This window comes from Amblyraja radiata, chromosome 23 (genome assembly GCF_010909765.2).
Source record: "Amblyraja radiata isolate CabotCenter1 chromosome 23, sAmbRad1.1.pri, whole genome shotgun sequence".
In the NCBI taxonomy this organism is placed as follows: Eukaryota; Metazoa; Chordata; class Chondrichthyes; order Rajiformes; family Rajidae; genus Amblyraja; species Amblyraja radiata.
The window spans coordinates 7680300-7696326 of NC_045978.1; the positions used below are offsets into that span (position 1 = coordinate 7680300).

The 16027-nt window shown below is 44.5% G+C and overlaps 1 protein-coding gene across 2 annotated transcripts in view; it reads left to right on the plus strand.

Moving 5' to 3' along the window:
• Positions 1–16027, plus strand: part of helz2 (helicase with zinc finger 2) — a 73271-nt gene that overhangs the window by 12398 nt on the left and 44846 nt on the right. For both annotated transcript variants that reach the window (XM_033041508.1, XM_033041509.1), the window contains 4 exons: positions 4945–6026; positions 6720–6903; positions 7189–7296; positions 14968–15476. In XM_033041508.1, the coding sequence (XP_032897399.1) occupies positions 5050–6026; positions 6720–6903; positions 7189–7296; positions 14968–15476 (1778 nt within the window). In that variant the 5' untranslated portion in view covers positions 4945–5049. The remainder of the gene's footprint in view (positions 1–4944; positions 6027–6719; positions 6904–7188; positions 7297–14967; positions 15477–16027) is intronic.

Here is a 16027-nt window from a genome sequence, read left to right on the forward strand (position 1 = left end):
ATAGAAACAGATTGAATGGCGGAGTAGACCTGATGGGCCAAATGGCCTAATTCTGCTCCTATAACTTATGAACATACATTGTACTGATAATTTTGGTTCTTTTACCCTCCCTAGTCTGGGTCAGTAAAACACTGAATTGAACACTGGAGTCCAAACACCTTTATTATTCACCGTGGGGCCAGCAACAGAACTGAATGAAAGACAACTGACGCGCCCCAACGAAACGATCACCCTTTTATACCCCTATACAGTGGCGGGAAACTAACGGTGGGTAGGGCAACCCCGACAAACCAATCACAAATACCAGCGGGAAGATAACGTGGGAGGCAACTCCTTTGCCCAATCATAGGTACAGAACAAGCGTCAGAATATTGAAACAAAACGGAAACCTCTTCAGGAGCCCAGACCTACTGGCACCAGGTGGGTCACATGGGCCGAAGCTTCTTGAAACTTCTTCAGAGGTCCTGACTTGGTGGCGGCAAGTGGGTCACATGATTACCAAGAACTGGGCCTCCAACCTTATGATGTCATCACCAGTGAAGCCCAGTCTTTCACAGACACCTACCATTTCCCAAAGCACCCCAACCCCTTCACATTCACATTACGTCCACATGGGTATAATGTATTACCAAATGCAAGAGTACACCTAAAAGTCTCTCATTTAATTGCTGTAAATCTGCAACATTTAAGCATTTGCATTATAGGACGATATATACAGACTGCTGGAGTACCTCAATGGGTCAGGCAGCATCACCGGAGAAAAGGAATAGGTGACGTTTTGGGTCGAGACTCTTCTTCAGTGAGAATGCATTACATGAAATGTTTTGAATCGGAGTGGCAAAGATAATAGTGAATGTTCACACAATGTTTTTGTTGAAGTGTGAAATCAGTCTTCATAAGACCATAATCATAAGTGGTAGTAGTTGTAGGCCATTCGGCCCATCAAGTCTACTCCACCATTTAATCACGGCTGATCTATCTCACCCTCCTAACCCCATTCTCCTGCCTTATTCCCCATAACCCCTGACACCAGAACAAATCAAGAATCTATCTTGTCTCACTGAAGATTGATGATGAGCGTAGTTGTGAACCATTGATGTGACTTGTTATGAAAGCATTTAGTAGGATATGGAGCAATGGGGAATTTCACATGACACACTGATTTGATGAAATTGATCTGAGTCAGACAATTATAATGATTATACTCTTTGTCTTAAAACCACTTCAAAACTCTGGTCTTTAAATTCCACCTCTCCCTTCTCTTTTCCTGCAATCACTTTTGCCTCTCAGTTTACTCTCCTCTCTTTTCTCCCGTCTCTACCAGTCTCCTTCATTTCTGACGATGTCTCCCTATGTATGTCCATTTCCCTTAGCCTTTATTCTACTGCCTTTAGAAACCCCTTTACCCTTTTTTAATCTCATGGTTAGGGATTGGGAGGGACCATTAGGACTAATTGCAGATGATGGGAGGATTATTGAGATTCCATGCCTGGAAAAGCCCAGTCAAAGTGATATGGCATGACGGGACATAAACCCTGACAAATGCACGAATCAAGAAACTGTGATTAAGCTGTTGATGAATCTAAAGGGCCTGTCCCACTTAGGCGAATTTTTCGGCGAATTTTTCGGCAACTGCCGGCGACAGTCACAGTAGTAGCAAGTCACCGAGAAACCGGCAACTGGACCCCCATCCCCACCCCCCACGACAATGTCTACCACCTAGTCGACGTCAAGCTACGACAACCAGTGACCCAATTCTTCGCGACAGGACGACAACCTACAACCACACCTACGAGAACCTACGACCACACAGACGACAACATATGACAACCGAAGTCAACCTACGTCCACCCCGACAAGGTTTGACAAGCTACGACCCTGTCGGCAACAACTGAAGACAATTCAGTCGCCGGTACCTGTCGCCGGTTGGCGTAGGTGGTCGCCAATAGAATTCACCAGAGTCATCAGCCGGCGACAACCGACGTCACCTGGCCACAACCTGCGTCATCCTGGCGACAACCTACGACAGGGGAAGGCAAGCTACGTCAAGCCCACAGTCGCCGAAAGGTTTTGAACATTTCAAAAATCCAGCGGCGACAAGAAAAAAGTTACGACTCTTTAGGCGACTTGAGGAGACAACTCACGACCATACAGTTGTCACCCATAGTCGCCTGTAGTAGCCGAAAAAATCACCTAAGTGGGACAGGGCCTTAATGGGTTGTCAGGTTAGGATTGCATCATGTGGGTGTGCATCACAACCACTGCATAGCTAGACGTTAACAAATTCAAAATGCCAGAATTAATTGTTTCATTGTGTTGCAGTTACACACTTAACATCAGACGGGTTGATGATCAAGTTTTGCCTGAACCACTTCACCTGTCACTGTCACCTAACGTGAAGCTTCCTTTAGTTTAAAAATATATTATATTTTTGTCTTTGATTAAGAGTTTAATTAATTCTTCATATTCCCTCCAGGTACCAAGTGACCATTAAAATTTGCAAAGAATATTATTTTCAAGAGCAAAATGTTTTCTCAGAGATAATAATCAGGAAAAACTACACAGGGAAAGAAAATATTATTGACTGGTGCAAGAACAATTACACTGAAATTAATTTGAAATTTAATATCAGTTTCCAAGTGTTTATCAGGAGCTGTAAAGTAACAGAGTGAAGTGATAAAAATGTTAAATGTTGGAAATCTTCAGAAGGTCACGAGCATCTGATGAGAGATAAATTGTAAGATCTGTTGAGAGTTTTATGTCGATGGGTTCTCTTCTGAACAAGAAACATGAGAAATCCTACATGCATTAAACTCCTTACACTAAAAGTTCTTCCCTTTTCATGTATCTATACACTGCAAATGGCTCAATTGTAATCATGTATTGTCTTACCACTTACTGGATAGCATCCAACAAAAGCTTTCCACTGTACCTCGGTACTCGTGACAATAAACTAAACTAACTAACTAACTCCAGAGAAGGGGAAGCAGTGGAAATAATAAAATGAATGGCTATGATTGAAATGGACTCTGCAAGGGGCTGAATGAGGGGGATCTTTAGTCATGACTGTAGACTAATCTCATTGTGATTACCATCAGCTATTGTGTCATTCAATCTCTTTCAAATCATAATATGGGGACAGGACTCGGCCATTTGGTCCAATATTTAATTTTTCCACATGATTTCCCACTCATTTTAAAAATTAACAAATTGAAGATGCTGTAAATAACTCAGAAATTGTCTTGAATTTCTCAACATCCATTTACTTAATGAGTGAGCTTCTTTGCAGGAAACATACATTCTGAAAATTGGACTTATCTAGTGACCATGTCTATCATTGTTATACCAGAATGTGATCTGGCGAAATCTTTACTGTTGCTACGACAGGTGGAAACCAGTTGAACTAAATGTGTATTAAAAGTGTAATGTGAAATTTATCCTCCTTATTACTTGACTTCACCCCCAAATCTAATATTAATTTGCTTAGCAGAGGACAATAGGCCTTTAAGTATAAAAATTTGTCATTGGAAATTTCATTCCTTTCCACCTGAAATCTTAGCCAAAAGGACTCGAGGTGCAGGAATAACAGCGGGTCAGGCAGCAACTCTGGATAACATGAATGTGTGGTGTTTCGGGTCATGACCCTTCTACCTTGAAATCTTAGCCAGATGGAAGAGAGGTGCCTTTGTGCATAACTCAGCCGGTCAAGTCTTTTGGGATGTCATGTCCAATATAAACACACAAAAAACATGAATTTAGTGCAATTGATTAAATTCTCCCCAAGAATAAGGACTTCAGTGTGTAGTCCAACTATTGCCTCTGCACCTCGCCACAAGGCACGCTGTTACCCCAGCCTCGATGAGTCCTATAAGTCCTATAAACTTTGTCTGAAAAAGGGTCTCGAACCAAAACATCATTCATTCCATCTCTCCAGAGATGTTGCCTGCCCGCTGAGTTACTCCAGCATTTTGTGTCTACCTTCGATTTAAACCAGCATCTGCAGTTCTTTCCCACATTTATAAAATCTGTACTGGATTATGTTCCACACCACTCTCTGGCCAAGTAATTCTTGCCAATGGTTTTAGGCCAATGCTGATAAGGTAGATAAGTACTTGGCATTAACATTTCCTTTAGTTTCGTTAAGAGATACAGCGCTCAAACAGGCCCTTCGGCCCACCGAGTCCGTACCAACTATTGAACCCTGCACATCAGCCCCATCCTACACTCACTAGGAACAATTTTTACATTAAAGGGCCTGACCCACTTGGGCGTCACTTGTGCTTCATTAACGCGACATCATTTACACATCGTCGTGACGTGTACGTGATGTGCGCACAGTGCACATTACGCACGTATGGTGCGTGGTGACATGCGGTCTCGCGCGGCGACCCAGGATTTTGGGATTTACAAAATCTTCGCACGCCACCTGCGTGATGCGCAAATGACGCCAAGTGGGACAGGCCCTTTACCGCGCCTACCAGCGATCCCCGCACATTAACCTACATCCTACACCCACTAGGGACAGATTTCACATTTACCAAGCCAATTAACCTACAATCCTGTACATCTTTGGAGTGTGGGAGGAAACCGAAGATCTCGGAGAAAACCCACGCAGGTCACGGGGAGAACGTAAAACTCCGTACAGACAGAACCCGTAGTTGGGATCGAACCCGGGTCTCTGGCGCTGCATTCGCTGTAAGGCAGCAACTCTACCGCTGCACTACCGCGACCGTCTGGGCCTCATGTTGCAGAAGTCTGGATAGATTTTTATCCTTATCTTTTCTTGTACCATAGCAGGACAGCACAGAGTTGCTGCCTTACAGCGCCAGGTATCCGGGCTCGATTCTGACTATGGGTGCTGTAACATTTTTGCGAATAATTCTAGAAAATATTTCTGCAGGAGTTATAAAATAAACTATATTTTTATTTATTTTTATGTTTCAGTACTTCTTTTGCAACTCAGAGGCCGACCATTGATTCTGCATCAGACGATTGAAAACCAAACAGCCGAGATCTCTCCACACTGAGGTACTGCCCCCTTGAAGGAGAATGAGAAGTTTGGAAGATCTGTTTACGAAGCTTGACTTGCAGCTAATTTGCGCTCAATGTTCTGAGAAAACAGACGAGCGCACCGTTGTTCTCAAGAACGTGAACCATGAATGCCAGCATCTCGAACTTGTTGCGAGGAAGGAACAGAGCAGTTGGAAACTAATCCGGAAGCGATCTCCTTTCATTAATCCAGCAAAATATGAAGTTTGTTGGTTCTATAAGGAAGGTTTTGGCTGCAGGAGACATGGAAACAACTGCACATTTGCGTGGAGTAAAGAAGAAGCTATGGTGTGGAATTTTGAAAGGGACCATAATATTCAACGAAACAACCTGAAGAATTTGGTGGCAGGAAGAACAAACAACAAAAAACCACGAGCAAAGAAGCAGACTGTTGAGGAAGAAATTGTTAACGAATTTGAAGGACAATTTCTTGAAATATGTGCAGTTTGTTTCGATATGATACCTCATAAAATAGTTTCTCAAAGATCCAATGACTTTTGTTGCGAGCAACCACAGCATAAATGGAGGCCATTGCTGGTCTATAACTATGTGGGCACTAATGATATGGTGAAGTACGATGAAATTAAACCTCTCTCATCACGAGTCACATTACAGTACTGCGATAAAATGAAGCGGGGATGGTTATGTGGACAGGTTTCCAGTCATTGCAGTTTTGCCCATAGTGAGGTTGAACTGATGGTGTGGAAATCAGAGACTCAACGGGGTCTGATACGTTCCACTCTGGTTCAGGTATCACAGAAACGGAACTGGAACGGGCAGCCGGGCGAGGCACAGGTCACAGAAAAAAATGTTCAGTTTTACTGCAAAGTGTGCCTAGTAACCTTTTCTTCCCAGGATGGATTTCAGAATCATTGCTCTTCCATAGAACATTGTCAGATGGTCTTGACAGATACTACTGTTGACTGGAAGTATCGAAAACCACCTCTTAAGAGAAAATATTTCCAGTTATGTTCAAGGTAAATTGACTAATTGCAGGAAATGTTCCTTCTTCTCATTTGGTAATTGGCATAATGGTCTGGAGTAACTACTCATTATTGGGTATTGACAAGTATAAGAACATAGGAAATAGGAACAGGTAGATAGATACAAAGTGCTGGAGTAACTCAGCGGGTCAGGCAACATCTCTGAAAACGGATGGGCAACGTTTCGGGTTGGGACCCTTGAGACCTGACCCGAAACGTCACCCATCCTTGTTCTCCAGAGATGCTGCCTGACCCGCTGAGTTACTCTGGCACTTTTTGTATCTATCTTAGGCATATACCAGCATCTGCAGTTCCTTTCTACACAAAGAGGAAAGAGAAGTTGGCCGTGTACCTCCTCAAATCTTCCTCATTATTCAGTATAAAGGTTTGTTGGGTATAATCGTAAATTATCCAGTAGATGTAGATTAGTCTTAATGTGCGGGGATTGCTGGCGGCAGCGGCTCAGTGGGCCGAAGGGCCTGTTTCTGCGCTGTATCTCTAAACTAAATTAAACAATACTCATGAAGGAGATAATGAGATAAGGCAATTAGCCAAGTTAACTCCCATGAACCTAGCACTGATGTTACTGGAATACCAGGCTATTTACGGCAGAAATTATTGCTACTGAGGAAATACTGTGCTTTTGCAGGTTTTATGGATCTTTAAATGTTTTTTTTAATTTTAAAGGAAGGATATCTGTGAACTTGGTGACAACTGCGTTTATGCCCACTCCCGTGAAGAACTTGAAGAATGGCTAACGCGATCAAAGGTTGGGCAAAATCGGAAGAAAGAAGCAGGAAAACAAGGCCTGATTTCATTTCGGGACAGATTACTCGAAGAATACAGAAACTGTGGGAATGAAGTACTGATTGTAAGTTTTACCTCATCGATAGTTGTTGCTGTCTTTTGTCAACACTGTCCCGTATCTCTTGGCATCTATTGGAAATCTAGTTAATATTTCTGCAGGTAGACAAAAATGCTGGAGAAACTCAGCGGGTGAGGCAGCATCTATGGAGCGAAGAATTTCTTCGCTCCATAGATGCTGCCTCACCCGCTGAGTTTCTCCAGCATTTTTGTCTACCTTCGATTTTCCAGCATCTGCAGTTCCCTCTTTAATATTTCTCCAGATGCTTTAATATTTTTTAATCACTTTCAGATGTCAGAGAAAGTTGATGGTGTTACCATATCGTGTGATCGTGACTTAAGAGTACCTCATTACAGGAAGAAAATTAAACTGACGTGGAAATTCAAGATAGAATCACAGGTAGATATTCGCTTCTCTTTTTCAAATATAGTACAATTGAATACGAGTTCAAATACGACCGTGCATTGTCACTTTTGGACAGTGTATGAGGATATTGTGGGTAGACACAAAATGCTGGAGTAACTCAGCGGGACAGGCAGCATCTCTGGAGAGAAGGAATGTGAAGAAGGGTCTCGACCCGAAACGTCACCCATCCCTTCTCTCCAGAGATGCTGCCTGTCCTGCTGAGTTACTCCAGCATTTTGTGTCTATCATCTATTGTGTGGTATGGTTGTACCCTCGTGCTAAATGGGCCGACAGATGGCGCAGTGGGCTAAGTGTTCGGCTGGCGACCGGAAGGTAGCCGGTTCGAATCCCGCTCGGAGTGCATACTGTCGTTGTGTCCTTGGGCAAGACACTTCACCCACCTTTGCCTGTGTGTGAATGTGTGTGAGTGATTGGTGGTGGTCGGAGGGGCCGTAGGCGCAGATTGGCAGCCACGCTTCCGTCAGTCTGCCCCAGGGCAGCTGTGGCTACAGAGGTAGCTTACCACCACCGAGTGTGACTGAGGAGTGAATGAATAATGCGATGTAAAGCGCCTTGAGTATTAGAAAGGCGCTATATAAATCCCATCCATCATTATTATTATTAAATGAGTTAGAACAAACATGGCAGCTCAAAACTAGGCATCAGGAGCAGCAACAGGAATGCCGACCCGCATGTCCCTGGTAAGTCAGATGGTTAACCTTGTTTCAATGAGGAATGCAAAAGGGCTTGTTGTAATCTGCACGTGCTTAAAAATGGGGTGCCAACCGAAAAAAGTTGCAAGATAAGATTGAGTCTAAACAGCAACAAAACCGTTAGATGTAAAAACAGTCGACAGATCAGACCAAAGCTCCAGAGTCCGACTGAACAAGTAATTGAGAAGGGTGGATAATTAAGCAGCCAAACGTGAAGAGAAGACTTCAAGAGTGTCTCCATCCTTATCAATGCAAGGGCTACAGTTGAGGCTGAACTGCTTGCATCAGTGTCCAGCCTGAAACATAGAAACATAGACAATAGGTGCAGGAGTAGGCCATTCGGCCCTTCGAGCCTGCACCGCCATTCAATATGATCATGGCTGATCATCCAACTCAGTATCCTGTACCTGCCTTCTCTCCATACCCCCTGATCCCTTTAGCCACAAGGGCCACATCTAACTCCCTCTTAAATATAGCCAATGAGCTGGCCTCAACTACCTTCTGTGGCAGAGAATTCCAGAGATTCACCACTCTCTGTGTGAAAAATGTTTTCCTCATCTTGGTCCTAAAAGATTTCCCCCTTATCCTTAAACTGTGACCCCTTGTTCTGGACTTCCCCAACATCGGGAACAATCTTCCTGCATCTAGCCTGTCCAACCCCTTAAGAATTTTGTAAGTTTCTATAAGATCCCCCCTCAATCTTCTACTTTCTAGCGAGTACAAACCGAGTCTATCCAGTCTTTCTTCATATGAAAGTCCTGACATCCCAGGAATCAGTCTGGTGAACCTTCTCTGTACTCCCTCTATGGCAAGAATGTCCTTCCTCAGATTAGGAGACGAAAACTGTACGCAATACTCCAGGTGTGGTCTCACCAGGACCCTGTACAACTGCAGTAGAACCCCCCTGCTCCTATACTCAAATCCTTTTGCTATGAATGCTAACATACAATTCGCCTTCTTCACTGCCTGCCACACCTGCATGCCTACTTTTAATGAATGGTGTACCATGACACCCAGGTCTCTTTGCATCTCCCCCTTTCCTAATCGGCCACCATTCAGATAATAAGTGCTGAAGTGCTGACTGGAGAATCCAACTCGTAGAAATGTAAAGGTTCACAAGTTATAGGAGTAGAATTAGGCCATTCGGCTCAACGAGTCTACTCCGCAATTCAATCATGGCTGATCTCTGCCTCCTAATCCAATTTTCCTGCCTTCTCCCCATAACCCTTGACCAGTTCTAATCAAGAATTTGACTATCTATCTCTGCCTTAAAAATATCCACTGACTTGGCCTCCACAGACTCTGTGGCAATGAGTTCCACAGATTAACTATCCTCTGACTAAAGAAGTTCCTCCTCACCTCCTTTCTAAATGGGCGCCCTTTTATTTTGAGGCTATGGGCTCTGGTCCCAGACTCTCCCACCAGTGCAAACATCCTTTCCATATCCACTCTACCTATGCTTTATTCCATAAGAGTATTGGAAACAGACCATTCAGCCCAATTCGTCCACTCTGTCCACTGGGCATTGACCAATAAACCCGTGCAACTTTGGCATGTGGGAAGAAACTGGAGCACCTGTATGAACTGCTGTAGGTTTTGGGAGCAACAGCAGCAGGAGCTTAGCAAGAGATACGACTCATTGGCTCTAGCCCAAGTGGGAGGAGAGAAGTGAGTCAGTGCTGGGAAAACAGTTGAAAACTGAGGAATTTGGTTTGTAAATTGGTAAATCAGGCAATTTATCAGTCAATTTAAGCAAGACTGCTCTTAGCGAGCGGCAGTGAGTGAGCGGCCTTGTGAGGGAAGTGCCCTGTGAGAAAAGTGTGAGTCTTTGGCTCGAGAGTCTTCGGAGACGAAAGAAGGAAATGTCAGGCAAGCTGATTCAGTGCGATGCTTGCAGTATGTGGGAGGTCAAGGACACCGCTAGTGTCTCTGGCTGCTACAAATACGAGAAGTGCATCCAGGTAGAGCTCCTGAAGGGCCGTGTTGGGGAACTGGAGAAGCAAGTGGATGACCTCCGGTTCGTCCGAGAAACTGAGTCGTTCCTCGACAAGTCCTACAGTACGATTGTTACACCTAAGGTACTGGAAGAGAGAAGGTGGGAGACAGTGAGAACGGGAGGGAAGCATGGAATGCCAACGTCCCCGGGTGTTGTACCTCTTGTGAACAGGTTCACCCACTTAGAAGCTGTCGGGACAGAAGAGGTGTTTACACTGGGCGACGGACTGGCTTGTGATGCGAATAGGGCTGTTGAGCCAAAACCAAAAAGGCCTAAGGCAGGCAACGCCATTGTAGTGGGAGACTCCATTGTGAGAGGTACGGACAGGGGTTTCTGCGGCAACAGACGGGATGCGAGGATGGTGTGCTGCCTTCCTGGTGCCAGGATCCAGGATGTCACGGACAGAGTGCAGAAAATCCTCAAGGGCGAAGGTGAACATCCGGAAGTGGTAGTGCATGTCGGCACAAACAATGTCGGAAAGAAGGGGATGACTATTCTGCAGCGTGACTTTAGAGAACTCGGAAAAATGCTGAAAAGCAGGACCTCCAGAGTTGTTATCTCCGGTTTGCTTCCAGTTCCTCGTGCTGGCGAGAGCAGGAACAGGGAGATACGGGACCTGAACGTGTGGCTGAGGAACTGGTGCACGGGGCAGGGATTTAGATTCTTAGATCACTGGGATCTGTTTTGGGGTAAGAGGGAACTGCACAAAAGGGACGGATTGCATCTTAACAGGTGTGGGACCAGCATTCTGGCAGGCAGGTTTGCCACTGCTACACGGGTGGTTTTAAACTGAATAAGGGGGGTGGGGTGTCGAATGGGATAGTGGAGGATGGAGTTAAAGGGAAAGGGTTTCTTAAATGTGTGAGCGTAGAGACAGAGGGGTGTAAAATGAGTGTAGAAGCAATAGGTAGCAAGGTGAAAAGTAAAAGTGGCAGGCAGACAAAACCAGGGCAAAAATCAGAAAGGGCCACTTTTCAACATAATTGTATAAGGGGTAAGAGTGTTGTAAAAACAAGCCTGAAGGATTTGTGTCTCAATGCAAGGAGCATTCGTAATAAGGTGGATGAGTTGAATGTGCAGATAGCTATTAATGACTATGATATAGTAGGGATCACGGGGACATGGCTCCAGGGTGACCAAGGCTGGGAGCTGAACATCCAGGGATATTCAATATTCAGGAGGGATAGAGAGAAAGGAAAAGGAGGTGGGGTAGCGTTGTTGATTAGAGAGGAGATTAACGCAATGGAAAGGAAGGACATTAGTTTGGAGGATGTGGAATCAGTATGGGTAGAGCTGAGAAACACTAAGGGGCAGAAAACGCTGGTGGGTGTTGTGTACAGGCCGCCTAACAGTAGTAGTGAAGTTGGAGATGGTATCAAACAGGAAATTAGAAATGCGTGCGACAAAGGCAAAACCGTTATAATGGGTGACTTCAATCTACATATAGATTGGGTGAATCAAATTGGCAGGGGTGCTGAGGAAGAGGATTTCTTGGAATGTATGCGGGATAGTTATCTAAATCAACATGTAGAGGAACCAACGAGAGAGCAGGCTATTTTAGACTGGGTATTGAGTAATGAGGAAGGGTTAGTTAGCAGTCTTGTTGTACGTGCCCCCTTGGGCAAGAGTGACCATAATATGGTTGAGTTCTTCATTAGGATGGAGAGTGACATTGTTAATTCAGAAACAATGGTTCTGAACTTAAAGAAAGGTAACTTTGAGGGTATGAGACGTGAATTGGCCAAGATTGACTGGCAATTAATTCTAAAAGGGTTGACGGTGGATATGCAATGGAAGACATTTAAAGACTGCATGGATGAACTACAAAAATTGTTCATCCCAGTTTGGCAAAAGAATAAATCAGGGAAGGTAGTGCATCCGTGGGTAACAAGGGAAATCAGGGATAGTATCAAAGCGAAGGATGATGCGTACAAATTAGCCAGAAAAAGCAGCATACCGGAGGACTGGGAGAAATTCAGAGACCAGCAGAGGAGGACAAAGGGCTTAATTAGGAAAGGAAAAATAGATTATGAAAGAAAACTGGCAGGGAACATAAAAACTGACTGCAAAAGTTTTTATAGATATGTGAAAAGAAAGAGATTAGTTAAAACAAATGTAGGTCCCTTGCAGCCAGAAACAGGTGAGTTGATCATGGGGAACAAGCATATGGCGGACCAATTGAATAACTACTTTGGTTCCGTCTTCACTAAGGAAGACATAAATAATCTGCCGGAAATAGCAGGGGACCGCGGGTCAAAGGAGTTGGAGGAATTGAGTGAAATCCAGGTTAGCCGGGAAGTGGTGTTGGGTAAATTGAATGGATTAAAGGCCGATAAATCCCCAGGGCCAGATAGGCTGCATCCCAGAGTACTTAAGGAAGTAGCTCCAGAAATAGTGGATGCATTAGTAATAATCTTTCAAAACTCTTTAGATTCTGGAGTAGTTCCTGAGGATTGGCGGGTAGCAAACGTAACCCCACTTTTTAAGAAGGGAGGGAGAGAGAAAACGGGGAATTACAGACCAGTTAGTCTAACATCGGTAGTGGGGAAACTGCTAGAGTCAGTTATTAAAGATGGGATAGCAGCACATTTGGAAAGTGGTGAAATCATTGGACAAAGTCAGCATGGATTTACAAAAGGTGAATCTTATAGAATTTTTCGAGGATGTAACTAGTAGCGTGGATAGGGGAGAACCAGTGGATGTGGTGTATCTGGACTTCCAGAAGGCTTTCGACAAGGTCCCACATAAGAGATTAGTATACAAACTTAAAGCACACGGCATTGGGGGTTCAGTATTGATGTGGATAGAGAACTGGCTGGCAAACAGGAAGCAAAGAGTAGGAGTAAACGGGTCCTTTTCACAATGGCAGGCAGTGACTAGTGGGGTACCGCAAGGCTCAGTGCTGGGACCCCAGCTATTTACAATAAAGATTAATGATCTGGATGAGGGAATTGAAGGCAATATCTCCAAGTTTGCGGATGACACTAAGCTGGGGGGCAGTGTTAGCTGTGAGGAGGATGCTAGGAGACTGCAAGGTGACTTGGATAGGCTGGGTGAGTGGGCAAATGTTTGGCAGATGCAGTATAATGTGGATAAATGTGAGGTTATCCATTTTGGTGGCAAAAACAGGAAAGCAGATTATTATCTAAATGGTGGCCGACTAGGAAAAGGGGAGATGCAGCGAGACCTGGGTGTCATGGTACACCAGTCATTGAAAGTGGGCATGCAGGTGCAGCAGGCAGTGAAGAAAGCGAATGGTTTGTTAGCTTTCATAGCAAAAAGATTTGAGTATAGGAGCAGGGAGGTTCTACTGCAGTTGTACAGGGTCTTGGTGAGACCACACCTGGAGTATTGCGTACAGTTTTGGTCTCCAAATCTGAGGAAGGACATTATTGCCATAGAGGGAGTGCAGAGAAGGTTCACCAGACTGATTCCTGGGATGTCAGGGCTGTCTTATGAAGAAAGACTGGATAGACTTGGTTTATACTCTCTAGAATTTAGGAGATTGAGAGGGGATCTTATAGAAACTTACAACATTCTTAAGGGGTTGGACAGGCTAGATGCAGGAAGATTGCTCCCGATGTTGGGGAAGTCCAGGACAAGGGGTCACAGCTTAAGGATAAGGGGGAAATCCTTTAAAACCGAGATGAGAAGAACTTTTTTCACACAGAGAGTGGTGAATCTCTGGAACTCTCTGCCACAGAGGGTAGTCGAGGCCAGTTCATTGGCTATATTTAAGAGGGAGTTAGATGTGGCCCTTGTGGCTAAGGGGATCAGAGGGTATGGAGAGAAGGCAGGTACGGGATACTGAGTTGGATGATCAGCCATGATCATATTGAATGGCGGTGCAAGCTTGAAGGGCCGAATGGCCTACTCCTGCACCTAATTTCTATGTTTCTATGTTTCTATGAAACCCACGCTGTCACAGGGAGAATGTGCAAATTCGAGGTCAGGATTGAACCTGGGTGTCTGGAACTGTGAGGCAAAGTCTTGCGGATTCCATAATGTATCATGCACATATGTATCATGTATAGTACAATATGCTGAAAATACACCGTTGGACAAAAATGTTTTTCCTCGACAACCTCTGGCATTTAGCGAGGTTCGTGTCAATGGAGAGAATTCTGAAGGAGATTGGGGTTGTGTATGGTGGGGGCAGGTGGTGATGAACACGATGGAGGGAGAATCATGGTGGGAAGAGATTGGAGTAAATGTTAGAAATGCAAGTGGGGTGAGAAGATCAAAATGGTCCGGGAAGCAAGATCATGTCTAGAGTGAGGACACGATTGAGGAGTCGAAAGTGAGTGAAGAGATAATGGAAGTTTGTTGAAGAGATATTCAAGGTGTATATATGGATAGTTGACCTGAGTTGACTGATATAGAGAGACAATAGATAGATGCATGTACATTCACAGAACATGTAATCAGGTGAGTTTTCTGCAATTTGAAATCTGAAATATCCAATGAGGGCCTCCACAGCCTTCTGTGGCAACGAATTTCACATATTCACCACTCTCTGACCAAAGACATTCCTCCTCATCTCCTTTCATAAGGATCGTCCTTTTATTCTGCATGACCTCTGGTCCTATTGCCACGCAACGCAAAAGACCTGGGTTCGATTCTGACTTTGGGTGCTGTCTGTGTGGAGTTTGCATGTTCTCCTGTGACTGTGTGTGCTTACTCCAGGTGCTCCGCTTACCTCCCACATCCCAAAGATGCGTGGGTTTGTAGGTTAATTGGCCCTCTGTAAACTGCCCCCTAATCTGTCGGGAGAAGAGGTGATAGTGGGATAACGGAGAACTAGTGACCGATCACGGGGGTGACCGATGGATCAGCGTGGACTCGGTGGGCAGAAGGGTCTATGTTTCCTTGCTGTATCATTCAATCAATCAATTAATTATAAGGGCCATTTAAAAAAATATATTATTTACTAATATTATTTTATTACCTTTATAGAGAGCATTGTTGAATGTTGCCCTGCTGAAAAGAGAACCTAGTGCCAACTTTTCATTGGAAGGAGAAGGTTTACAAAAAGACTGTTTTGATGCAGACGGCAAAAAATTCCAATCATCCGAATCTTTGTATTTTATTGGCGTCTCGTTTCGAGCTGTGAACATAGGGATTTATCAACAATGGGTGGTTTTTGATTTTGGTGATCGACCTCATCTTGTCCAGAAGATTTGTATTGGTGACGAGGAACTTCCTCAAAGCTCCAATAATCCAACCAATGGCTTCCAATCTGACAATCTGGAGAGATGGAACAGTGGAAACAGAAGGATAATCCCTTGCGTGGAAAGAAATGAACATGAGCGTCATGTGTTGCAGACCTATAAGTCACCCGCTCTCTCACTGGAAGGTAACACCACGGATATGGCAAAGGTTCCAATAAGCTGTGCAAATTACAGGAAAAGTATGCACAGTTTCCTGAACCGAGAGGAGCAAGCTGAGGCCAACATTGTTTCAAGGTGCAGTATCTAACTGGAATTCTTTAAGATAGTACAAGCCATGTTTCCCTGTCGAGCTCAGAGGGACTTCAGAAGCTGGAATCTTGAGTAAAACATAAAATGCTGGAGGAGCTCAGCAGGTCAGGCAGCATCAGGACGCAGCCCAGACCATCACACAAACCAACCAACCTCCCTTTCATTGACTCCTTTTATATCTCTTGCTGCCTCGGAAAGGCCAGCAGCAAAATCAAGGACGGGTCGCACCCTGTCCACTCCCTCTTCTCCATTCTCCCATCAGGCAAACGTTATAGGAGTGTGAAAATGCACACCTTCAGAATCAGGGCCAGTTTCTTACCAGATAGACAAAAAATGCTGGAGTAACTCAGCGGGGCAGGCATCATCTCTGGAGAGAAGGAATGGGTGACATTTCGGGTTGAGACCCATCTCTCCAGAGATGCTGCCTGTCCCGCTGAGTTACGCCAGCATTTTGTGTCTATCTGTGGTTTAAACCAGTATCTGCAGTTCCTTCCTACACTGTTTCTTCTCAGCTGTTATCAAGTAACTGAATCATC